Source organism: Octodon degus, unplaced genomic scaffold (assembly GCF_000260255.1).
Source record: "Octodon degus isolate 3935 unplaced genomic scaffold, OctDeg1.0 scaffold00065, whole genome shotgun sequence".
NCBI lineage: Eukaryota > Metazoa > Chordata > Mammalia > Rodentia > Octodontidae > Octodon > Octodon degus.
In genome coordinates this window covers 9153426-9181232 of record NW_004524641.1, presented here as the reverse complement: position 1 = coordinate 9181232, position 27807 = coordinate 9153426, and the positions used below count along the sequence as shown (strand labels likewise).

At 37.3% G+C, this 27807-nt stretch overlaps 1 protein-coding gene across 1 annotated transcript in view; it reads right to left on the bottom strand.

The window, feature by feature from the left end:
• LOC111817646 (serine/threonine-protein kinase tousled-like 1) overlaps window positions 1-27642 on the bottom strand; it is a 93574-nt gene extending 65932 nt beyond the window's left edge. The window contains exon 1 of the mRNA XM_023719173.1: window positions 27319-27642. Coding sequence (XP_023574941.1) covers window positions 27319-27457 — 139 coding nt within the window. The 5' untranslated portion in view covers window positions 27458-27642. The remainder of the gene's footprint in view (window positions 1-27318) is intronic.
• Window positions 27643-27807: the final 165 nt, after the last annotated feature.

The window sequence follows — 27807 nt, the reverse complement described above, 5'->3', positions numbered from 1 at the left end:
GAAGACCTAGTTATAAAACCAGAAGAATTAAAACCACTGGAAGACAACACAGGGGAAACATTTGAAACCACAGGCACAGCCAAACAGCTCTTGAGCAAGACTCCAAAAGCAGGAAATATTTTAAAATCAATACATGGGACATCAAATTAAAAAGCTTCTTCAGAGTAAAGGAAGTAACCAAGTTAATTCTCTACTAAATGGGAAAAAAATCTTTGCTAACTACTCTTCTGATAGAAGATTAATATCCAGGAACTTCAAAAAAAATTTAACCCCCACAAAATGAATGCAATTTAAAAAGCGAAGCTGAACTGAATGCTCAAAAAAACTGCAAATTGACAAAAAGTATATAAAAAAATGTTCAACATATCCATTCAACAGAGAAATGCAAATGAGAACTACATTGAGAATACATCTCACCCCAGTGAGAATGGCTATCATCAAGAATACCACCCCCCGAAAGATTCTGCCAAGGATAGTACAGCATTGTACACTGTTGGTGGGAATATAAACCAGTACAACCACCATGGAAATCAGTATAGACAATCCTCAAAAGACTTAACATAGAAATATCACTTGACCTAGCTATACCACTTAAGCATATTTCCAGAAGCATTAAGGAATACATATTATAGTGATAGGGTGCATATTCATGTTTATAGCAGCTCAGAGCACAGTAGCTAAATTGTGGAACAGACGCCCGCCAGCAGACGTATAAATATAACAGAGTATTAATGAAATCAGGTGATTTGTAAGAGAATGGATGGAAACAGAAATCACTGGGTTAAGTGAAATTAGCTATACTTAGAAAGTTAAATATTTTTCCTCTCTTTTTTTCTTGTATGAGAATCCCCAAAAATATATAAATTAACAAAATAAATCATTAAAATAAAAGAAAAAAGACAGGAAACCAGGAGATAAATTTCTGGAGGTGGAGAAGAAAACAAATGAAAAGGGGGAGGTAATGGAGAGGAAGATAATGAGACTGAAATCGTAAATGTCCCTACCAATTTTCCAAAATAAACTCAATCTTCAAGAAATACTAGCACATACTAATAAAATAAAACTTCTAAAATGGCAAGTTCATAAGAGTTAAAAAGATTCTTACCAGAGGTGGTAGGGGAGAGGGTGAGGAAATAGACAAAGGATATAAAGTTTCCATAAATGAAAATGTGTATTTCAAAATACTTGTATATTTCCAATTTACTTTCCTTGAAAAAAAAAAGTAAGGTGACATATATTAATTAGCATGATTTAACTATGCCACTGGGACCAAATATTAAAATCACATTGTGTGGGCTGGCTATTGAGACAGCTCAATGATTTAAGCACCTGCCTGGCAAGTATAAGGACCTGAGGTCGATCCCCAGTACCGGTACTGCAAGCTCTGTCAGGCCCAGAACCCCAGAAGGACCCAAAGGTGGTGCATGCCTGTAATCCTGTGCTGATGAAGCTGAGAAAGGTAGATCACAGCTGGGAAGATAGCTTGGTGGCTTAAGCACCTGCCCGGCAAGCTCAAGGTCCTGAGTTTGATCCCCAGTATCAAAAAAAAAAAAAAAAAAAAAGAATAATTTCAGAAAGGAAGATCACAACGAGTCTGAACTGTGTAGAAAGACCCTGTAGCAAGTAAGTACTTTTTAAATTACACTGTGCCTCATAAACGTATATAATTATGATCTGTCAATTAAAAATATTATAAAACAAGGCCAGCGAGGTAGCTCAGGGGACTAAAGCATCTGTTTAGGCAAACTTAGGCAGGCGCAGGGAACCTCAGTTTGATCCCAGCAATATCTGCTGAGCCAGTCCCACCCCCAAGGCAGGCTGAGCTGGCCAGAGTCCAGGCTTAGTGGCACATGCCTTTAATCTCAGTGCTGGGAAGGCTGAAAACAGGGGGATCACCATGAATCTGAGCTGCATGGTGAGACCCTGCAACAACCAAATACATTAACAAATAAAATAATAAATAAAAACTATTTTTTATAAAACTATTTTTAAAATGTTAATATTACTTATCATTATGAAATGCAAATTAAAACCATAATTACTACTAAGTAGAATTTAATACTCTACCTTGAATAATTTGTGGCTATAGTTTCCTAGCAATTTATTGGGGATAGTGTAGAGAATACTACAAAGTAGCATAATTTTTAAAATGTGCAGGGTCAGGTATGGTGGTACATGCCTGTAATTCCAGCAGTTGGAAAGCTGAGGCAGGAGGATCATTGTGAGTTTGAAGCCAGCCTAAGACACAAAGTGAATTCAAGGCCAACCTGAACTACATAGCAACACCCTATCTCAAAAAGCAACCCCCCAAAACAAAACTACCAAAAATGACTTTACAAAGTATAGTAACCTTCAAGATGTTAAAGCCAATGATATCTCCTTCTTTGACTATGACCTACAACTTCAAGTGTCTGCTACACAAGTTGATTCTATTTAAACTGAGTACATAATCATCTGCTTCTTCTTTTTTTTTTTTTTTTGAGACAGGTTCTCACTATGCAGTTCAGGCTGGCCTTGAACTTACAACTAGGTAGAATCCTCTTGCCTCAGGTTTCCAAATGCTGGGACTACAGATGAATGCTGAGATTACAGGCTACCAGGCCTACCTCTCCATCTAACAATTTGCAAAGATAAACTGAGTGAAAAAGAGATGGTGGCAAGAGAAGGGAAAGATTCAAATCCACCCAAAATTTTAAAACCAATTAAAGTATTTAAAAATAAAGCAAGTAATAACTTTCTTCTTTCAATGATCAGGTATAGCAGATCAATCTTCTCACTGAGGAAATTTGAAAAGTCAGACTTCAAAAAGAAAAAATCTGCTTAACAAACAACTGGACCAAAATTCAAGAAAAAAAGAAACTCAAAAAGTATGAGCCTAGTATATGAACTTTCTTCCCTGGAGGCACCACTTGATTCAAGAACTAGTAATTGGGAAGCTAAAAATGTAAGCACAAAGTATGACCAAGCCAGCCACGAAGAGGGGAGAGAGAGAGAGAGAGAGAGAGAGAGAGAGAGAGAGAGAGAGAGAGAGAGAGATTTCACAACCTGCCCCAAAGACTTCACTTAAGATTTTTTTTTAAAAATTATGAGGAGATAGCTCAGTAAATAAGCGATTGCCTGGCAAGTGCAAGGGCCTGAGTTCAATCCCCGGTTCTGCAAGAAAAAAAATTATGAGGTGAAGAATTTTTTTCTCATTACATAGGTCCAAATAAAAAAACATTCAAGAACATTTTTAAACACAAAGAAAAAACCCAGCTAGAATCTTGATGGAACAAAGAACAAAAAGAAAATAAATTTAAATGTACCACTATTGTACAAACCAGTAATGATAATACTTCATGGGCAGTTAAAATATATACAGAACCAAATTATCCAGTAACACCATTTAATTCTAGAAGAGGGGAAAGGAACAGTTAACATTTTTCTCAAATTAATAAACTCACAAAAAAGAAAAGCTGATTTACTTAACACTTTCTTTGAACTCACCACAACCCTGCTCCTGTGTACTGGATTATGGGCATGCAATACCGCACCAAGATATACTATACTTTTACATGTTAAGAAGGCATATTGTAATGTCTAGGTTAAAAACTTGAAACACACAATGGACAATTATGGGGAGGCTTGGAGTTAAAAAACAAAGTTCAAGCAGATCAAATATATAAAAATCATTTACAGTACTATCAATGTAAACCCAAATGTATCAGAAGTGTATTAAAGATAAATGTACTGAATGTTCTACTTAAAGAACATGGACAGGACAGGCTTGGTAGTGCAGTCCTATAATCCCAGAACTCAGGAGGCTGAGGCAGGAGGATCACTGAGAGTTCAAGGTTACATAGTGAGTTCAAGGCCAGCCTGAACTAAAAAAAAGACCACAAGAAATAAAAAGGACCAAGGACAAATTTGATATACAAATATACAACACTAAAATATTAAAAGTAAAAGAATGAAAAAAGACTAATCACACAAACACCAAATGAAAATGTATCTACCAACCTTAACACTATCAGATGAAATTCATTACAAAGAGGAAATAGAGACAGTGGCATACACTTCTAATCCTAGCTGCTCAGGAGGCTGAGGCAGGAGCACTGCACATTAGGTAGTCCTGAGCAATTTATGTAACTTAGCAAGACCCTGTATTGAATCAAAAATTAAACCCCTAGGATCACTTCCACCCACCCCCCCGAACCAAGGATTGAACTCAGGCCCTTAAGCGCTTATTCTACTGAGCCATCTCCCCAGTCCCTATATATGTTTTTAGAACTAGCAAAAACTACAGATACAGACAACTTCATAATTATTTGCCAACATTTAGCCTTTCACTAAACAGGAATGAACAAAAAAAGATAATGATTTGAAAAATAAAACCATATAAGATAGTACAACACATTTATAGATTGTAGCCCACAAACTTTCGTTGTTGTTCATATGTTAGGTCATAAATAAAGCAAGTCTAAAATTTCAAATAACTACAATTAGGTATAATTGAATTGAAAATTAGTAATAACAAGAAAGTAGAGAACCCTGTACTTTCAAAAGTTAAACAGGATGCTTTTAAATAACTCATGGAAGGCTGGGGAGATAGCTCCGTGATCTAAGCACTGGCCTGGCAAAGCACCAGGTCCAGAGTTTGATCCCAGCTACCCCATGGCCCATGCTGGCCCTAAAACTGGGCTTGGTGGTGCACACCTCTAATTCCACAGCTGTGGAAGCTGAGAAAGGAGGATCATTAGGAGTTCCAAGTGCATAGCAAGACCATGTACAAAATAAATAATAAGTATAATTTAAAATAAATAAGTAAATAACTTGGGGCTGGGGAGATGGCTCAGTAGAATAAGTGCTTCCCTGGTAAGCGTAAGGGCCTGAGTTCAATCCCCAGTTCCGCCAAAAAATAAATAAGTAAATAACTCATGGATCAAAGAAATGTTATCAAACACTTTAAACTGAAATTGAAAACATGCACAGAAAATACTTGGGGAAGAAGCCATTGAACATACATTTCACAATAGTTAATTGACCACTATGTAAATTTCACTTCAATTCCTTTCTTTGATATTATGTATCTATGTAGTTCTGACTGGCCTTGAACTCACTATATAGCCCAAGCTGCCCTAGAATACACAGCAGCTCTCCTGCCTCAGCCTCCTAAGTGCTGGGATTGCAGGTGTGAGCCACTGCACCCAGCTCTCTTCAATTTCTAAAATGGCAAAAACCTAGAGAGAGGACATCAAATCCATGCTTTTAGAACTGTGTAGCCTCAAATGCACATACTGGAGTGAAGGAAAGAGTGAAAATCCAAGCACTACTACTACTTGTCACCAAAGTCTGAAATAAGAACAAATTAAACCCAGAGAAAGTTGAAGAGGAAAATAATGAAATGAGAGCAAAACTCTGGTAGAAAACAATCTGGAGAAATGAAAACTGATTCCTTAAAGCAGTAATAAACTAACAAGATTATTCAAGATAAAAAGAATCAACAGACAAGACACAGCCACTAGTTGGTGAGGAAAGATCTAACTATAGATTTTACAGACATTAGATAGTTCTTAAGGAATTATTACAATTTTATGCAGATACATTTGAAATTTTCAGGAAAGATGGAGTAGGGAGGGTGTGTAGTTCAATGGTAGAGTACCTCCCTACCATGCAGAAGGCCTTGTTTCATCCCAGTACAGAGAAGGAGTGGAGGTGAGGAAAAAAGAGATTCCTAAAAAACACACATTTATCAAAACCAGTATAAAATTTGAAACTCTGAAGAATCCTAAGGCTATCATTATGGAAACGGAAGTCATTATTTAAAATTTCTCCATAAAGAAAACTCCAGGATTGATTGACCAGTGAATTGTATCAAAATTCAAAGAAAATGTAACTCCCTGCTTATATACTTTAAGCTAACAGCAAAAGCAAAAGGTCAAGTCATTTTTATGAAGCCAGTGTTAAATATTAACACAAAATCTGACAGAGACATTATAAAGAAAGTTTCAACAAACCTATCTCATTCATGAGTATAGGCACAAAAAAATACTAAACAAAAGACAAAGAAATTCAGCAGTCTGTATTAAACAAACAAACAAAAAAAAACCCAGCTGATTGTATTTGTTCAGGAATGCAAAGTTGGTTTAATATTTACTACAGTAAAAGAATACCTGGTCAAAAGTTAATATCTAAGCAGACGCAAAAAACAATGAAATTCAAAATCCATAGGCAGAACCTTTAGAAACCAGATAAAGAGCTTTTCAGCTTTCAGCTAGGAGGAGGCTAAAGTGCAACTTTCTTCAGTTGTCCTGAATCTGGGTTCATCTGACACTAGCCACCTCTACCATGCTGCCTAAGTTCAACCCCAACGAGACCAAAGTAGTGTACCTGAGGTGCACCAGTGGTGAAGTTGGCACCACATCTGCCCTAATCCCCTAGATCAGTCCCTTGAGTCTGTTTCAAAAAAAGGGGGGAGATGACATCGCCAAGGGAAATGGTAACTGGAAGGGTCTAAGGATTAGGGTGAAACTGACCATTCAGAACAGACAGGCTCAGATTGAGGTAGTACCTCCTGCCTCTGCCCTGATCACCAAAGCCCTCAAGGAGCTGCCATGAGACAGAAGCAGAAGAACATTAAACATGGTGGTAATATCACTTTTGATGAGACTGTCAACACTGCCTGAAGATGTAGCACCAGTCTTTAGCCCGAGAACTTTTTGGAACCATTAAGAGATCCTGGGGACCACACAGTCTGTGGGCTGCAACTTGGACAGCCAGCACCCTCATGACATCAACAACAGTTTTGTGGAGTGCCCAGCTAGCTAAAGAGTATAAGAAAATACATCAATAAAAAGATGATCTGCCAAAAAAGAAAAAAAAAAGCAACTAGATAAAGAACTTTCTTTCATCTGAGAAAGGACAGATGCAAAATGATTATATTGTGCACTAAAATCGTGAAAAAATTATCCCTCCACACAACTAAAATTAAGAACAAGACAAGTTTTACAAAGTCAGTGTAATAAGGCTAGAAAAATAAATTAAAAATTAAAGGGTTGGAAAAGATGAAATGATTACTACTCATAGACCATATGTTGAGAGAAAATGCAAATGAATCTAATTAAGATAAATTAACTGAATTATATGCAACGCTGCTAGTTACCAAGTCAATAACAAAACTCAATAACGTATTATAAGAAATCAAAAATAAAAGTTAAAAATAGATATTTATAATCACATTGGAAAGCAAAAAAAAAAAAAAACCTAGTGGTTTAGCAATAATTATGTGAGATTATTACATAGAATTTTAAAATTACTGAAATAACAGATTTAGAACAATCAGTATCATAATAAAATGATCTACAGATTTAGTATAATCTCAATAAAATCACCAATGGGTTTTCTTTTTTTTTTTTTTAATTTGGTTTTTGGTTTTTTGTAGAACTTCCAAGCCAAATTAACCAAAATAATCCTAAAGAAAATCAATAAAGTCCTACTAATTTTCTATTTTCATCTTAACATATTAGCATAAATTTAGCAGCTGAAAATATTCATTTACTATCCCCAGTTTCTATAGGTCTTAGAAACAGCAAAACATGGCTCTTGGCTGGTTCTCTGCTTAAAAGTTTTACGAGAACAATATCAAGTCAAGCTGTGTTCCTTATTATAATAAGGGATAGATAATGTGTTTTGGGGTTCCTTCAGTGTTCTGGTAAAATTCTGTTCCAAACAGATGTAGGACTGAGGTCCCCATTTGAAGGTATCTGTCAAGTACAAGTTGATATCAAGTTTCTAGAGGCTGCCTGCATTCCCTAGCTCATCGTTTCATCAATAGGTCAAATCTTTTTCATGTTTTGGAATCAAATCTCTCTGTTCTGCTTCCCTTTTCAGCTTCATCCAAGATAATCTCACTAGTTTAAGATCTGTTAACCAGTAACCTTAATTATATCTACAAAATTTCTTCGTTGTAGAACCTAGAATAGTATTCAACTAAATAATCAGTAGAGGGAACTCCTTTTTTTTTTTTTTTTTTTTTTTTTGGTGGAACCAGGGATTGAACTCAGGCCCTTGTGCTTGCCAGGAAAGCACTTATTCCACTGAGCCATCTCCCCAGCCCCAGTAGAGGGAACTCTTATGGGAACATCTTTAAAATTCTTCCTTCCAAAAAGTAGGAAGAAACTGCTTTACTAGCTACAAGTTTCTACAGTAAGAAATGATAATGGCACCAGAAGAGACTAATAATACGGAGAACACAAACAGAGCTGAGTACAGATACTTGATTTACAAAACAGAGAGTTCTATAAAATTGTAGGGAAAAAAAAAAACTCGGTAAATGGTACTGGAACAACCAGCGAGTCACATGCAATGCAATGTACTTCTACTTCACTGTATTAAAAAAAGAATTCTGGGGCTGAGGAGATAGCTTGGCAATCTAAGTGCCTGCCTGACAAGTACAGGAACCCAGTTTTGATCCCCAGTACCACATGCTGTGCCAACCCCAGACAGCTGTGCCGGGGCATGGTGATGCATGCCTGTCATCCCAGTGCTGGGGAGGCTGAGCCAAGGGGATCACAATGAGTCTGAGCTGCGTAGTGAGACCCTGTACTAAATAAATACATAAAATAAAAGATTTTCTAGAAACTGAAAAAAAGGGTGGGGGAGATAGCAATAGCTCAGTGGAATAATAACTGCTTGCCTGTCAAGTACAAGGTCCTCAGTTCAATCCCTGGTACTGAAAAAAAAAAATCTGGGGAGGATTACAGAAAAGTGTATATCAACAACATCTCTGAAGGTACCATATAAGGGTGTGAAACAGTGCACATGAAGAGCTCGGTAAATTATCACTGCACTGAAATAATCATGTAACTAGTGAAAACTATTTTATTATTTTTTAAGTGATCTATTTAATGAAATGAAAAGAGCAAGCATCTACTATTCCCAGCCCCTTCAACTCTGTGGCATAAAATCTATTATCACTCTAATGCTACGATGGCTCTCCAGCTCCCAGTCTCAGATGACAATGTCAGACCCGGAGGAAAAGGCTGCTGCCATCTCTGATGACTCTTTGGATTGCAAAAGCTCTTTTCCAGATAGTCAAGAGATGTCTTCCAAACCTATTCCACTTACAGGGCAGAAGCTGGACTCCAGCTTACTCTGAAAGCTATCGTGATACTTCAGAAGTCCTCTCCTGCTTCCACTCATGCCTCCACTAAAACTAGGCAGAGGTTAGGGATGGTAGTACATACAAACACAAAATTCTGGGGCTGAGTGGGGTGACACAGGTTTGTAATTCTAGAACTCGGGAGGGTGAAGCAGGAAGACTGCCTTGAGTTCAAGGGCAGCCTGGCCAACATAGTGAACTCAAGGCCACTCTAAATTGCAGAGACCCTACCCCCCAAAACCACAAATAACTACATACACACATACACAAAATTCTGCAGTGCCACCTCCAAGAACCCTTTACTTGAAAAACGAAAATCTTAAATAAGCTCATTCCTAAGGCCATTGTCAAAACTATGGATTTCTTAGAGTGAACAACTAAAAGAACACTGGGCAATTCTATGAAAGTTGCAGCAAAATTCAAAGCTGCAGAGTACCTAGAAGTCTGGCAAAGAGAAAGGTAATGAGAGTTCTTAGGGTAAGCACAAGTATAAAAGCTTGGCAATACCTAGCTTTGCCAAGATGCCTGACAGTAAAGAGATCAGACTCTGGAGCAGTTTAAGCCCCAGGAAGTTGATGAAAACAATAGAGCAATTAGTGGAGACTGACAGCTGAGTGTCACAGCAACAGATGCAAACCAAACAAAAACCGAAGGGAATATCCAAAGAAAGATCAGCAAAGAGAAGAGGGCCAAAAAATAGCCATCACTCACAACTGAAAATTATGCAGATATCCAAAAGAGCATCCTCTGAGAAGCAACGTCACAGAATGTACAGTAGGGGAAAAGAGGCTTCAAGGACCTGCCATAGCCAAGTCATTAAACACATAAGCAGCAATGATGCCTTGGGGGGGGGGGAGTGTGATCCATATACATAATTAACAGTAATCTCTTCTCTAAAGTGTTCTCTTTCCAACAAACTACTATGAAACATGAAGAAACAGAGAAGTGTAAGCTGTGTGTGTGTGTGTGGGGGGGATATGCAAACCAAATATTCTACCTTCAAGAGGATCCAGATATTATATTCAGGAGACATGAGTTAAAATCAGCTATCATAAATATATAAGAAACTATGCTTAAAACCAGGCATGGCAACTCACACCTGTAATCCCAATCCCAACTCTGGAGAGGCTGAGACAAGAGGATCACTATGAGTCTGAGCTGCACAGGGAAACTCTGTTATCAAAAACAAAAAAAAGAAAGTATGCTTAAAGAATTAAAGGAAAACATGATGACAATGTTTGATCAAATAAAGAGTAACAATGAAAAGATAAAAATGAAAGTTCGAGGTGAAACATACAACTAAACTGAAAAATTCCCTTATCAGGCTTAACAGTAGAATGGAGCCAGCAGAACAATCATAATCAGTTTTAGCTACACAAGAGTAATTCAAATCTACAAGAAAATACCTAAGTAGTGTAAAGGTAATTACATAATTACAAAAGACTACATAATTGCATATTCTCCTTTACAGATTTAAATAGCAAATGTATATAATACATGTATATATTAAGTTGCTAGACCTGTAACATACAGAAATATATTTGACAGTAATAATGCAAAGGAGACAGGTAGAGACAAACTAGTAGAGTAAGGAAATTATACCAAATGTTAAACTGAAAATCCAGAAGGAATAAAGAGAAATTAATTTTTTTTTTTTTTTTTTTGCGGAACTGGAGATTGAACTCAGGCACTTGCGCTTGCCAGGGAAGCGCTTATTCCACTGAGCCATCTCCCCGGCCCCAAATGATAAGAATGTTAGTGCAGCAAACTAGCAGTATGTTTTCTTTCTTTAAAAAAGAGGAAAAAAGGGGCTGGTGAGATGGCTCAGTGGTCTAAAGCACCTACTTAGAACAAGCTTAGCAAAGCACAGGGACTGCGGTTCAATCCCCCAGCACCACATGCCAGCCAGCCCCACCTCCTGGTGGGCTGAGCTGCACACACACACATACACACACACACACACACACACACACACACACACACACACACACAAATAAAAGGTAGCCTTTAAAAAAAAGAGAAAAAAAACACCAACATTTCACAAAATAGGAGAGTAACAATGGTTAACGCACTGCATACTGTTATCTTTAAATTAGTTATCAAATATACACATTTAATTGTCCAAACAATACTGGGACAATCCTTTTTGTTTTTCAATGAACTAAGAGAAATTAGTATCTTAACCATCTTTTATACATACGTGTGTGTGTGTGTGTGCGTGTGTGTGTATAGTTTCCTTTTGCTTTTCCCTTCTTTTCTCCATTCCCCCAAGTTTATCTTTTCTTTTGAAGTTTCTTCCCATTTTACAATATCTACTGCACTTTTTGGATCTTATTAACTCTTCCAGCTTCTCACACTAGGGAAACAATATATGTTTATAAATGTGAGCCTGATTTATTTCATTTATGAGTATGATTTCAAGTTGCATCCACTAACCTTTAAAAGTCTTAAATTTATCTTCCTTTATGGCTGAGTAGTACGCCATTGTATAAAAAGACCACATCTCTTTTTATCCATTCTTCAGCTGATGGGTATCTGGGCTGTTTCCAAGATCTAGCTATTATAAACTGTGCTGCTATATGGGTGCACACATATGACTATGACATGATGTTTTTAATTACTCTGGTAAGATACCCAGAAGAGAACAATTAAGTCAAAGGGGACCTCCAATCCTAGTTATCAAGGAATCTGCACACTGATGAGCACAGTCTGCACTTCCACCAGTGCAGAAGGTACCGGTACCTCTTTCCCCACGGCCCCTCCAGCATTTGTTATTGGTTAATTTCTTGATAATAACCATTCTTTCCAGGGTGAGATGACCTCTCAGTGTTATTTTAATTTGCATCTCTTGAAAGACCAGTTATGTTTAATACTTTTTCATGTATTTACTTGCTGTTTGTATTTCGAGACATATGTTTTTGTCCTTACCTTAGATTATTTAAAAGACATAAATTTACTTGAATAATTGTTAGTGACATATTTTGGGCTGTGTTGCATACAGTAACATGTTTAACAAAAAATAGGAAGATGAAATAGAACTATATAAAAGAACAGTTTTTGCATATCACTAATGAAGTCAGTATAAATCTGAAGTAGATTTTAATGTGCTATGATGCATAAAATATAAAGCAACCACTAAGAAAATATCCTAGGTAAGATATAGTTGCAGAGACTGAGGCAGGAAGACTGCTGCGAGTTCAAGGCCAGCCTCAGCTACAAAATGAATTTAATATCAGCCTGAATGACACCATGAAATCCTGTCTCACAATGAACAAACAAACGAAATCTAAAAACTGAATTGTAAGAAGTAAAATGTTCCGAGCCAACAAATACCTCAGTGGATTAAAGCACCTACTGAGGCAGACGCAGGGGCCAAGGGTTCCATCCCAGCCCTGCCCCAGGGGTGCGCTGAGACTCAGATTGAGACTGAGCATGGTGGCGCATGGCTGTAATCCCAGTATTTGGGAGGCTGAAAACAAGAGAATCACTACGAGTCCAATCTGTATAATGAGACCTTGTAGATCCTGTATTAAATACATTAAAAAATAATAATAAAATGTTCCAACACAAATCATTCACTTAATGTAAAAGAAGCCAGTAAAGGAGAAACAGACTAAGACATGAACATGAGACACACATAAAACAAAAAACAAAATGGTAGTATAAATTCAAACATGTCAGTAACACTAAATGTAAATGTATTAAATAATACAGAGACTATGGGATTGGATTTTAAAAGAACAAGACCTAACTAAATGCTGTCTATAGAAGATAATGTACAAAGATACAAATGGATAAAAAAAACACATGCATACAAACAGCCACCATAAAAGAGTTGGAGCAGCTATACTATATCAGGCTTTAATTAATGTTTTTGAGGTAAAGAACATTTTATAATAAAGGGACACTCCATCAAGACATAATAATTACAAATATATACATATCTTATAACAGAGCCCTCATATGAAGTAAAACAGACAGAATTAAAGGGAGAAATAGAAAATCTAACAGTAATAATTGGATAATTTCTCCACTTTCAATAATGAACAAAACAACTAGGCAAAAGATCAATGAAGAAACAGAAGACTTAAACACAACATACCAACTATAGTAGACCTAACAGGAGTATAAGGAGTACTCTACCCAACTATATTCAAAAGAAATATATTTTTATGTATATGGGAAAGAAAATCTACCACAAATAGCAGGTGAAAAGTAGATCAAACAGAAGAAAAAAATGCCTCAAATTTTTTATAGGACTTCTTATCCAAAATACAAGTACAATTCCTTGAAATCTATTTTTAAAACAACACAAAGAACAAACAGAACATTTTCTGAAAAGATACCTAAACATATAGATATCACAAGGATATCATAGCACTCTGGGAAGCTGAGCAGGAGGATCAATGTTCAAGACTGGCCTGGGCAATTCAGCAACTCAAAGAAACCCTGTCTCAAAATAATACAAGACCTGGTAATACAACTCAGTATGAAGGTCCTGTGTTCAATCCCTGATACAAAATAAATAAAGAAATAAATAAATAAATAAAAAAATAAAATAAAAAAGGAGGAAGGGCTGGGTATGTGGCTCAGTAGTAGAAAGCCTGTCTCCCATGCTTGAGTCCCAGGAATTTGAGTGCTGGAGTATCACTTGGGCCTAGGAGTGTGAGACCAGCTTGGGCAACACAATTAGACCTTATTCCCCGGCCTCCTAAAGGAAACAATCCAAATACCAATAAATAAAATATTTATGCATAAGTATTACTGTAGAACAATAAAGATAAATTACAGTTTCAGGATTAATGTGGATGAATTACATGGGGCAAAACCAGCTAGACCCAAAATACATACTGTGAAATTTAGACAAAGTTCAAAACTTGGCTTAAATATGTCTGAAAAATGGTTACTTTGGAAAGGAGAAAGAAGGTGGGCTTCTGCAGTACTGGCAATGTTTTATTTTTCATTTGAATAATAGTCATACTTGTCAAGCTTTATAACAATTCATTGATTATTACTTTGTATTCATTTCCCATAGTTATGTTTCAGTATGGAAGTTAAAACACTATGTAAACTTTAATAAAGTGAACTGAATCTTAATAAAAATAGAGTACTTAAAATGTAGACGTTAATAACTTAAAAATTTACATAATTTCTTTTTAAAAACTTACATACACAATAATATCACAGAGAAAAACAGATACAGAATTTGATAAAAGTATAAAATAATCTGGGCCTGGTACCTACAAAACCAGCACTTAGGAGGCTGAGGCTGGAGGACTGCTGAGAGTTTGAGGCCAGCCAAGGTTTTACGGTGAGTTCAAGGGCAGGTCTGAACTACGTAGCGAGACCTGTCTCAGAAAAGTATAAAACTCCACACAATCAAAAATACATAAATGGGGGGCCAGGGAGATGGCTCAGTAGAATAAGTGCTTGCCTGGCAAGCGCAAGGAACTGAGTTCCGCCAAAAAAATAAATAAATAAAAATGGAAAAAATATTTTGGAGGAAATGCAAGAAACACTGGCAACAGGACCTTAATGTAAGTATTTTTTAAAAGCCAGGCATAGTGGCTCATGTCTATCATCCCAGGACTCCAGAGGCTGAGACAGGAGAATCACTGCAAGTTATAAAGGCTAGCCTGGGCTACAAAATGAGTTCAAGGCCAGCCCAAACTACATAGTGAGAAACCTTGTCTCAAAAAGAAAATAAATAAATAAATAAATGAATATTAATTAAATCTCAGAAGCCACTACCATCAACTGACAATATAGCAACCAAAACAAAGTACCTCTCTAATAGCAGTTAAACTGGATGAAAACCGTGTAACTCCCTTCTTTGGTAAGCATTTTGTTCATACCTCTGTAACAGAAATAAAATTTCTTTCTTTCCCATTTCTCTTTTTAGAGAACTTCACTTCACAGCACTAAAAAAGGGTACACTATGATCCACAGGAGAATAATGCTACCGTGGTTCCTGAGTCTCTATAGTTTCTAGTTGAGCACCTTTGAAGCCTAACGAAGCTCTAAAAGATACCCATCCGTATATCCTACTAATAAATGTTTTCCTTGAATTTATTTCTAGCAAATGAATAATCAATGAATATAACACCTTGCTATAGCATATGCTACAACTAAGTATTAATTTACCTGTTCACATCAAAAGTTAAAAGCTGGCAACTCACAGATTGTGTTATTGAATCCATTTTTTAAAGGTGTTGAATGAACTTTTTTTTTTGGTGAAACCGGGGATTGAACTCAGGCTCTTGTGTTTGCCAGGGAAGCATTTATTCCACTGAGCCATATCCCCGGCCCCTGAATAAACCATATTTATAAGTCAATCTTGCTTATCAGACTGCAATCAAGCTCTAGAAAGCAGGAACTAACTGTATCTCATTTTCCCATTTATCTTCATTACCTTTCTCTCACTGCTGAGACAAAATGCCCATCATCCAAAGTTAAAGGGGGGAGGCTTCAATCCATAATAGGCTGGCTCCAAGGCAGGATTAAATGACAGACATGCACTGCAGAAGAAAAACAGTTCATGGCAGGCAAAAGGTAGCAAAGCAAGCAAGAGATAAGACAACCTCTTTCTGTCTCTTACACTATATCCAGACTACTGGGACTAGAGTGGTGCCAAACCAACCAATCAGTGGCCTGATTACTAAATCGGCCACCCTTAGTCCTAGCATATTTATTTCTAGCATTGCACCATGAATAAATCATACTCTATATTCAGCCACCTCTGATAAAATCCCACCAATAACTGCAAAAGAGGCTTTGGGAGAACACCCGAGCACAAGACATAACACCAGTAATAAGGTGTTATCGCATATCACTGATGAAATCAGTATAAATCTGAAGTGGATTTTAATGTATTATGATGCATAAAATTTAAAGCAACCACTAAGAAAATATCCTAGGTGGATATGGCTGCAAAGGCTGAGGCATGAGTAAATCACACTCTATATTCAGCCATCTCTGATAAAATCCCACCAATGATTGCAAGAGGCTTTGGGAGAACACCAGAACACAAGACATAACACCAGTAATAAGCTCCAGCTCCAAAAAAAATTCACTAAATGAACAAATTATGGCAGTAAGCTCTGTAAAACTGCAAAGCTCTGACAATAGATACAACCTTGAACGCAAAAATAGACTTCAAAATTCCAGTTACCACACTGAAAATATAACAATACATATTGAACAATATGAAAATATCTCTTTAACCCAGTAAAATAACTCTTTGAAATGTATGTCAAAGTTACTTTTCAATGACTCCAGGTACTAGCTGATTTGTTGTTCCTTTCTTCTCAAAAGAAAAAATGCACCAACCCACATAGGACTGCTATTACCAACAGCAAATAACAGGCCCAAGGTCACAGAAATCAGAAGATTTGGAAAAAGATACAAAGTCAGGCCCACAGTCTTAATTCCCATGCCACACTGCTTACATACCCACTAGTAAACAAAATTAAGTACCTGGCATACATAAAAAGCAATCTTCTTAATTATAAATATGAGCACATAAAAAGCCAATGCAGGTCCCCTTTAAAATTTGGAGTATATTGCCTCAAAGTTTATTTCTGCATATCAAAGATAAAGTGTAAACACTACTAATCCTCATCTAGTGTTTGATGCTGAAATGGTGAAACCACATCTTATAAATTTGATCAATTCTCAAGCCACAGAAAATTACAGGAACTAAAATAATGAAAGCAGTAATTTAGAGCATCTGAAATCTGTCTCTGTCAGATAAAACTGCTAGAATTCTTCAGCTAGTCAGAGAATCCATGTAAGACAAGTGAGCTCAGCTTATACAAAACATTTATCCAGAAAGTACTTGTTCCCTATTCATCATCTAAAAGACACATTTAAATTCTAAAATATCACTACATCCACATATAATAGTAATTAAAATATATATCCAGTTAATATCCCATGCATTTCTCTCATTTAATTCCTTTTTCTGGCAGAACTGGGGATTGAACTCAGGGCCTTGCACTTGCCAGGGAGGTGCTTATTCCACTAAGCCATCTCCTCGGCCCTTCTCTCATTTAATTCCCATGACCCTGATGAGGTGCCTAAATACTAACTCAATCCTATAAACAAGAAAGTCTAACCAATCAGAGGTTAGTAAGTAACTTAACTAAGGCTAAGTGCTAAAACCCAAATCGGAACCCAGGCTCAACACAAAGTATGTGTTCAAAACCATTACGTTTTATTAACTTCCTACACAGTAATGTTTCTTACACATGGTATCAATAACCAAAAAGTTAAGTCACACTTAATGTATTAAATGTCCCTATTTAATGTAGGAATGTTCTAAGAACTGTATCCTTAGAGCATTTTCACCTTGTGCAACCCTCATACAGTTACACAAACTAAGAGGGCTAAAGCAATTTTTACAGGGTCACATAAGTGATTTATTGATCAAATCATTACATGGTGCATAACTATAACATATTATCAAGTAGATCAGAAAAGTAAAAGACACTAGAAGAAAAAAGGAGGGCCTGGGAGATGGGTATTACCAGTTACCAGCTTTTTGGCTTTGTTTTTTAAAACTACAAAACAAGATTGAGCAAGGCAATATATGCTTATAATTACAGGACTCAAGAAGACTGAGGGCAAGAGTTCAAGAGTTCCAGGCCAGCCAGGGCTATCCAGAGTTCAATGCAAAGCTAGACTAAATTATAGCAAGACTCTATTTCAAAAAATAAAACTATCAACAAGATTTTAGGCAGGCGTGGTGGTACATACCTATTATCCGAGCACCCATTATGAGGCAGGAGAATTACTGCAAGTTTGAGGCCAGCCTGGGTGCTACACAGACTCTGTCTGAAAAAGCCCCCCTTCCAAAAAAAAAAAAAAACGAAAAAACATTTCAAAATACAATAAATATAAGTACTACTCAAAGAAGATATAATAAAGCATTTTATAAGTTGGGTTAGATACTTCTTCAGTGTGAAGGCTGCAACTCCGGCTTAGTGCAAAGCTATGTGAATAGTACTTAAGCCTACTATTTCTAGGATAAAGTGAATGTATATGGCTTACAAATACATGCTCATCTAACCCACTGCTAGTGTAAAATATAAGCGTCAAAAAAAAAAAGAAAAAAAACAGTGTATATCAAAAGTCCCCAAACTGTTTTATACTCTTAGCATTGATAATTCCACCAATGAGAATTAGTCTTTTAAAAAGCTTTTTCTATCACTACATCATTAATAGCAACAAAAAGTACAAAGAAAATAAATTAAATGGCTCCCTATAATTATCATTTTTGGTTGCCATCATGCCTTCCTTAGTGGGTTCCATCAACCCACTCAATCCATGTAGTCTCAATGGAACTGTGCTAGCTGTTTGCTGTCATCTCCTAGGTCCCTACGAGCAGTTAAGAAATCGACAACCAAAATAGACCAGAATCAAGGGAGAACTGACATATGGACATCAAGAAGAAAAAGTTATCTTTCAAGTTGTTGCTAAGCTACAGGGCTTCTAGAAACAAAATGCTAGAAAAATTCATGAATGAAACTCAGAGAACCACTGACATTATCTGAGATATTCAATATAGTTGTTTGCAAAGCCATTCCATCCTCATCTACTTACAATTTCCATGAACCAATAAACTCAAAAAAGCTGTCTTAAGATTTGAACACATAGGGGCTGGAGAGACAGCTCAGTAGAATAAGTGTTTGTCTGGCAAGTGCAAGGGCCTGAGTTCAATCCCCAGTTCCACCAAAAAAAAAAAAAAAAAAAGATTTGAACACATATAACCAAAACAATCATGACTAACGCACTAGCTAAAGAGAAATGCTTAATTGCAGTACATTCATCCAATAGAATAACATCTCCCTAACAGTATATAACCTTTAAGAATGCACACAGAAGTCCATTTTGAATACTGGCTCTATTTTAGACTCTGTATGTTCTTGGTTATTTTACCTCTCTACATACTACGTATCAGTTTCCTCATTTGAAAAATAGATAGTAACAGTAGTTAGTTCATATGATTGTTAGAAATAAAAAAACTATTTTAAAAAACTGCCTGAAATGGTGCTTAGGATTGAGTATACATATTTTTAAGTAACTAAGTAAAAATATATGTAAAGTTAACTAAGCCATATGATTACACTGTTTACCAAAAAGTCTGAAAAAAGAAAACTTACACATTTTAGGAAATTACTTTGAAAACAAACAACCTCTAAAGCATGCCTTTGGTTTCACCAGACAAGATGAAAATGATTAGCTTCATGCAAACCCCTGGACTTTCCCCTGTAGCACTACATTCATCATCATAAAAAAAAAAAAAAAAAAAAAAAAAAAATCCATAGTGGCAAGTCAGAAACCATGAAATTACACAATGTACCACATTTAACAACAGCAGCACCTACCAAGCAAAGCTTAAAAATTTTAAATCTAAAGTAAGTTCTGCCATTTTTCTCCAGCAAGTTAGTTTACAAGGAAAGACATTGATTAATATACCCTATTCTTAACAATACAGCACATACAGGAATAAAGAGAACCAAATGTTACAAGTCATCCTTAAAAAACCATTATATTTATTTAGCTTTCTAATAGATCTTGATGACTATAACCACTTTTATTAAATACAAATATGATGTGTCTGAAATTCACAAAATTTCATGTTCAAAAATTAAGTCACAATGAGAAGATTTAATTCAAGATTTACAACTTACCACCTGGGTCTTCCCTAAATATCTTTCTACTCCATACTTTGAATTTCTACCAATCTATTCAACTCCTCTCTCTACTTCTCATTAGATTTACTATAAAACATGTTAGCAAAGTTTTTTTTTATTTGAAAATACAAGAATTAAAACTGTTTTGAAAAATACTTCTATAGATGAGCCAAATTGTACATCAAGATTTTTTTCCTTGCCTATACTAAATACTAATGAGTCAAAGGATATATAAAGAATCACAACTTTATTCAGAGCCTTATCCATCAGGTTATATAGCCTCCAGAACAAGGAAATTGCTCTTGTATTGGTGATGTAAAATTCTTTGCACAAATTACAATGTTTATTTGTTATGGCCCAGAGAGCTTATAAGGCCAAAATAATAAAAATTAAATTATCAAACATGAAAATAAGACTTTTCATTAGTATATACTAATAATTTCTATAAAGGGACTGAACTTACCTTAAAAATGAAATGTAAAATTTGCACAGCTGGTATAGCTTTCTAAATTAGGTTGTTTGGCTTAGAGGGCTGTTTGGTTTGTCTGGGATTTTTTTTTTTTTTCTTATAATCTTCTAACATACAAAACTATTGCAAAAAAAAATTTATACATGTTTAGTTAACCCAAACAAGTACAAAAGACTATGTTAAAGAAAAATAAAAAATTATTCAAGAAGAAACTTTCAGATGGGGAATGGAGGTGCACACCTGTCATCCCAGCTCTCTGGGAAGCTGTGGCAGGAAGGAAGATCACAAATTCAGGCCGAGCAAGACTCCATCTCAAAACAGGGAATGGGGTAAGAGGAATGTAGCTCAGGGCAAAGGCCCTTGGGTTCAATACCCAGTACCAGAAACACACACAAACACATACGCACACCAACAAAACCCCCCTGCATTTTAAAGCAACATGTCCTGTGATTAAAATATATAGATCTGCTTTAAATCCCAGCCCTAACATATAGTATGTTACTTTTCTGTGCTTGTTTCCTCAATTGGAAAATGAGCATTGAATACACGTGACAAGGTTAAGATCAAGTGCACTAACACATGTAAACTTGATACTTATTACTATTATCTATATCATCATATTCAAGATCTCTACGTCCATCTCATTTTTTACACAGGAAAAGAAACTGCAAAGCAGAATGAAAAAATCACTAACCTGAGAATTAGAAAACTGAAATTTTTTTTTCCTGTATTTAGGACAGGGTCTACAAGGTCTCACTACAAAGACTGGATTCAGAGAATCTCCTGTTTTCAGCCTCCCAAGTGCTGGGATTACAGGGGCAAGCCACCACGCCCAGTCTCCATTGCTGTCTCAGTGCACCACAGGGGCAGGGCTGACATGGCACCCCTGATGCTGTGCTAGTCTGTTGAGCTATCAGGGCAGCCCCGAAAACAATTTGGGTCTCAACTTTCTCACAAATTACCTAGCAAATTATCTAGGTTTCCTCATCTGTAAAATACTGTATATTCATACAGAGTGCTTCCACGGTACCTTCCAGCTCCATAATTTTCATTTTACGAAACTGAAGCAGAAAGATAAAAATTTGCCCAAGGTCATACAGGAAATTACTGGTAAAATATACTTGGAATGTAATCACTTTCTCATCTATACCATACTGCTTTCTTCTACCTCATAACACTTTCTCTAAATTATGCTAAAATCCTTAAAAATTATAAAGATGCAGAAGGAGTTATGAAACTAAAAGACTGTATTTCTGTGGCTTGTCCATAGAAAATGAGCTTTAAATCTAAATGTAATAAGTGCATGAAATTTCAGGTTGGATGTCATTTATGGCCTCAAGAAAGTTACAAGAATTTATACCCAACTTCTCACCATCTAAAAATCCAACTCACAGAAGACTCATGTCAAATTAAAAACAAGAATTATAACTAATGATAAATATTGTAAGAGCAATTCTGTGTATAAGGCAACAATTAAAATTTTTATATCTAGTATATTTTAATGTCTATTTTCAACATGAGAGCAAATTTTAAAACATTATTAGTATATCAGCATTACATCATGAATAACCATGGGCTACTGGTACAGATTGCATCTTAATGCTTTCTGCAAGAAATTTAAACACTTCCCCCATTTCCTCTTCTTCAACTCTAGCTTTAAAAACAGAAAAGCTTAAGTATAGTACTTCTAAAATCATATAAACAATTATAAATGAAGACTATGCTTACAGTTTCTCTTTTTAAACTGAAAATCAGCCCCCTATAGTATCCTGAAATTCTGTGTTCAAATGTATTACAATTCTACTAAACTGTACCTTAAACAGCATTTGATTCCCTAAAATGTCTTCAAAGCTATTATTTTTCACAGGGACTTTAGCAATATCTCAAGAAGACTGATCTTGTTGACTTCTGATAATAAAGGAAAATCCTTAGGGGAAAGTCCAATAAAAATGCAAAACAGTAATAAAAGTCAAAAATAGTTTCATACTACTGAATTTTCAAAATTTTTATACTAGAGAATTTTCAAAATTTTTAATGGATATATAAGTAGTTTATATATAGGGATTTCTTACAGAATTACAGAACGTTTACATTTTAAAATTAGGACCTTGAATTGCTCAATTCAGTAACACTAAATATAAGAATCTACAATTTATCTCCACCTCCCCCAAAAAATGTCTCTGTAGATTGCTTTATTTTATTTTTTTGGTGGAATGGGGGATTGAACTCAGGCCCTTACGCTTGCCAGGAAAGCGCTTATTCAACTGAGCTAGCTCCCCAACCCCTGTAGACTGCTTTAAATTCTTACAACTAAGTACTTCTTTCCATGTTAGGCAAAGCTAGCTGCTCTATAGTTTTTATATTTTTAGAAAAATTTATACTGAACTCAGTTTGTTTTCCCAATCACCTGCAGGTATGCTTTCTAACAAAGGGAATTCCATTTCACTTTATTTTTTTTAAACATGTATTTGAAGATAGCCTGTGTTTCTCACCTTTTAGTCTCTTTCAGCTACATGTATGATCCACAGACTTCCTTAAGTTCCTGGAGGCATTTTTGATGTACAAAGTACTTCTACATTGCAAATAACCTTTTTTTTAAAAAAAAAAACTGCTACTTGTTAATTTGGGGTTTAGTGCCAGAGAACGCCATAAAAGGCTACTGAATTCTTCCTTTTCCAAATGCCTATTTATATGAAGATAGATTGATTCTCTCCACATATCTCAATCAAAATATATACTGCAGCCAGGGAGATAGCTCAGCAGCATAAGCATCTGCCTGGCAAATGAAGGTCCCCAGTTGATCCCCAGTACCAAACAGGAAAAACAAAAACAAGGGGCTAGGAGATGGCTCAGTAGAATAAGCACTTGCCTAGTAAGCACAACAGACTGAGTTCAATCCCCGGTTCCACTAAAAAAAAAAAGGAGAGAGAGAACAAAACAAACAAATATATAATATTCAAAAGACTGAAAGCAGAATTAAAAACAAAATATAGCAGTCTTCTAGTAAGCCAGAATTTAGTTATTTGCAAAATAAAATACTATACAATGTTTTAATACTCTTTAAATAAATATTTTAAAATCCTCAGTATATTATACAGCAAAGACTAATAGTCAATAGCCTAACTAAACAAAATCTCTGAGGTTGTCAACAATTTTTGAGAATAAAGGGGTCCTAAGACCAAACAAGCTAACCCACAGCCTATTTCTCATAAGCCTTTCAGATCTAGAATTCTTAATATATACAACTCTAATCTCTTCTACCTAGTGATTTCTTTTTTTAATGTCTTCAAGGTTTTGGGGACTGATCTCAGGGCCTTATTACTGAGCTACATTCCCAGCTCTTTGGGGGAGGACAAGGTCTCACTATGTCAATAAACTACCCAGGCTAGGCTGGCGATCTTCCTGCCTCAGGCTCCCAGAGCACTAGGATTTTAGGCTTGGGCTATCATGCCCAGCTAGCTAGTGATTTCAACAAACACTAAAAGCCGGCAGAACCATCTGGTATATTTTTATTTTAACATGTCCATACAAGTATTCAATCAAGTATTTTAATTCATATAGTACTTTAATTCTTCTAGCTAAAGAATGCAGGCTTCAAATATGGAAAAAGAAAGCAGCAGTTTAATTGCACTGATGCCACCTTTTGGACCAAACTACTTCCACTATTACAAAAAGTACAACAAATTATTCACAGCTTGCAAGATGGAAGAGGTAAAAAATGAAGATACTTTGTAAAATCAAATCATTTGATTCCTAGCCATAGCCTGTTCAAAAATACTCATGTGCAGAAAGAAAGAAAATCAAAACTCATCTCCTTATTCAGCCAAAAAGACACTAGATTCGTAGGTTGCAATAAATTAAAACTAAATGAAAACATACTTAATTTTTTTATTCCCCACTTTAATCACAGTATTATAGAAGACAAAACAAAATGGGATGGAGATCAGAGGCTCAAAAGATGAAAATCAAGAGCTATAATTGTTGAGCACCTCTAAACAAACTTGAAGGTTAAAGAAAAAGCTTTCAGACTCAGAGGAAAGAAAGTCTGTAGCAGTGGTGGTGAACCTATGGCACATGGGCTGCCCACTGGTTGGCTGTTACCATTCAAAGCTCTAAAAAGTCTGCCATCATTGCCAAACCATACAAATTCTTAACTCTAATATCCCTAAATCATTTTATATGTAAAGCTGCATTTTATTTGTAAGGCAAATAAAATCATATTAATATAATAGGAATGAGGTAAGAAAAGGAGGAAGAAAGCCAAAATAGCATTAAAAATGTTTTGTTTCAATTATGTGAAAACTTCAAAATAAGTAACTTTTAGTTACTAATGGCATATCTTTCACTCATTTTCAAAGTTAATTTGTTTAAAAGGAACTGACCACAAATATATATGTACATACATACATGTGTATTTTTATTTATTTTTTTATTACTATATGTTAAACTGGCTTAACTTATCAAGAAATAAAATTGGTTCCGTTTGATACATTCAGTACTTTCACATGTCACTAAGTTCTTACTACCACAGTAGTCACCTAACTCGCTCTCAAATTTAAAAGCTCTCTAATTTCATCAATTTTGGCAACATACTAACACACACACCTGCAAAGGTATTGATAAATCTATTAATTAACAGGATTTTACTCAACAAAACAACTCCATCTTGACAGGCGGAACCTCATTTCATAGATACAATTCCTGTAAGCGTCAGTGAAATGTGAGCATATGGCACCAATCCTCAAAATGAATATACAATCCTAGAGGATTAACACAGTTTTAATTTACACACTGTGGCCATACAAGTATAAAGTATACTTGGTGTGAGGGCTGAATTTGCAGTTCAGTGGTAGAGTACTTACCTAGCATGCACAAGGCCCTGGTTCAATCCCCAGCACCCCAAAACACCCCCCCACACACAGTAGTTGGTATTAAGTACTACTTTCACAAAAGTCTCATTTCAAGGGCTAGAAAATATCTATGGCAAATTAAACTCTTGAAAATAATTCCAGTTATTTGGAAGGTGAAGCTAAATTACTCCAACCTCTCAAAGTTTTTCAAACATCAGGGAAAGTATTAAAGAGAAAAAGGTCACATAGATGAGAAACTTAACTGAGTGCAAGTTACCTCAGAAGCTCACAATATAGATTTTGTTTCTCTTAAATTTTTAGTCTGAAACAGATGTCAACAGACAACTACTCAACACTATGTCCTCAGTACCCAGTGCAGGTCCTGGCTCATAAAAAAAGAGTCAACACTAAAGAAATGAATGAGTGAATGATAAAAACTGCAGTCTTAGCAGTCTTAGCGGCCTAAGCGCCTGCCTAGCAAACACAAGGTTCAGAGTTCGATCCCTGGTTTAAAAAAAAAAAAAAATTGCTGTCTTTATAAAGTAGTAGAATGGTCTTTCTCAACTCACAACACTATCATCACATATTTTAAAGCATCTACAAACAAAAGTTAAAATACGCTCTTAAAAAAGGCTCTATTTACAAAATTATTTTAAAATACTCACTTAAAATTTTGAAATGCAAAAGAAAAAACCAGTTCTGTTAAATTTGAATCATTCAATGAATAATAAGCTTTCATCTTTTCTAATAATGGAAATCAGTGTTGGGGGTGAGATGAAAGAGAAAAATGTCTGTCAATGTAGTGGCCATGTTTAATGGATGCCACAAATCAAACCTTTCCCTGAATTTTCTAGAGCATATTCATGCCAATCTTTCAGCCTATTGTCACTTTCACACATGCTCACAGGAACAAAATGACAAAGAATGCTATGCCTGAACCACTGGATTCTGGGCACAAAATACTTGATTAACAATTGTCAAAGCTCTGAATAGTAAATATGGACAGATATTTTCACAAATAAATTAATTTCACCAATTCCTACATAAATGGAAGCTTTTGGTTTCTTTAAAAGGTTTACTGGGGTGTTGGACTTTTCTTTTTTGAAATGTGCCTATATAATCTCCTTGTGTGAGACAACTGGGAGTGAACAACCCATGTACCAATTGCTGATGAATACCGCTACCAGTTTTTCCAGACAAAAGAGCGTCAAACGAGATTGGATGTACATTTATCCTTCCCCCATAAATGCCTGTTCTCCCAAATTCCATTTTACGTCGTATACTTAAAGTTAAATACTGCAAGTTGAAATTTTAGTCAAAAAGCACTTCGGTGCCTTACTAGCTATGGAACTGCTACATCTGGTGGCGGCACACATGCATGCAAGAAGCCAGAAAACTTAGAAAACAATTGTAACCGATCTGGTGAGTGTTTGCAGTAACCTCTACACAGATACTTCCCACAAAACCCACAACCCTGTCAAAGAACGGCAGCCTACTTTGCACTCAAGATAACGCACAAACACGCAGGAGGCGAAGGCGAAGGAGAGAAAGTTGTAACCATCTGGAGGAGTGGTTTAAACAGCCAGCCCACGAGTCAGTCTGTCGATCGAATGGCTCTAGGGGGCCACAGCAGGGATCAAAGTCCGCCTGGGCGATTTCTGTGTCTCTTCCCGCAGGGCAGAGACCCTGCGAGCCAGGGGCATCCTCCAGGTCCCGGGCAGCAGACCTCGCAGAGCAGGGACCGCCTCTATGGGAGGAGTGCGCGGAGGGAAGGGGAGGGGGCTCCGCGATGAATGCTCCAACGGGAGGGAAAGCCCACCAGAGACCGGAGGCCAGGAGGTTAAGAGTACTGAGTGTTCTCGCAAATGGAGCAGAAAGGGGCTGGCGTCCGGGGGGAGGACTCCCGCCCTCGCAAAACCGGCTCCCGGAGCCCGGGCGAGTCTGCGCGCCTCGCCCCGTCCCCAAAGCGCGCGGCCCCTCGTCCAACTCCTCCGCCACCCGCCGCCAGCGTACCTCCTCCCCGGGCCCGGCGGCCTCCCGTCCACCTCGCCGCCGCCGCCGCCACCCCCCACCCCGGAACCGGGCGACAGAGCGGCGGGGGGCGCGGAGCCGCGGTGCGGCAGCGAGGGAGGGAGGCCCGCGAGCAGCCGCGGCGGCGCTTACCTTCCCTGGGCCTCCCGGATGGCGGCGTGTGATTCAGCAGGGACCTGGCCGCCGCCGCCGAGCCCGGGGTTGGAGACGTGGAGAGCTGGGACCAAGATGGCGGCCCCTCCAAACTTCCACTGCTACTTTGGACACTCATCAAGCTACTTTCTGGGAACCCGACTCCCCCCCTGCGACGACGGCGGCGGCGGCAACGGCACCGGCACCCGCCTCCGTCATGGCGGGGGACGCGCTGAGGGCGAGCGAGAGCGCGAGGGCTGGGAGGGGAGAGTCTAGGGGATGGGGGAGGAAGACGAGCCGAGGGGCGGTGGGGAGGGAAGAGGTGAGGGAAGGAGCGGGGACGGGGAGGAGGGAAGGGGGGAGCCGCGCCGGAGCGGGCGGGCGCGCCGGAGAGGAGGTGGAGGGCGGGCGGGAGCGCGGCGGCGGAGGCGTCGAGGGGGCGCCCGCGGGGGCCAGGGTCGGGGCGCGGGCTGCGCAGGCTGAGGAGAC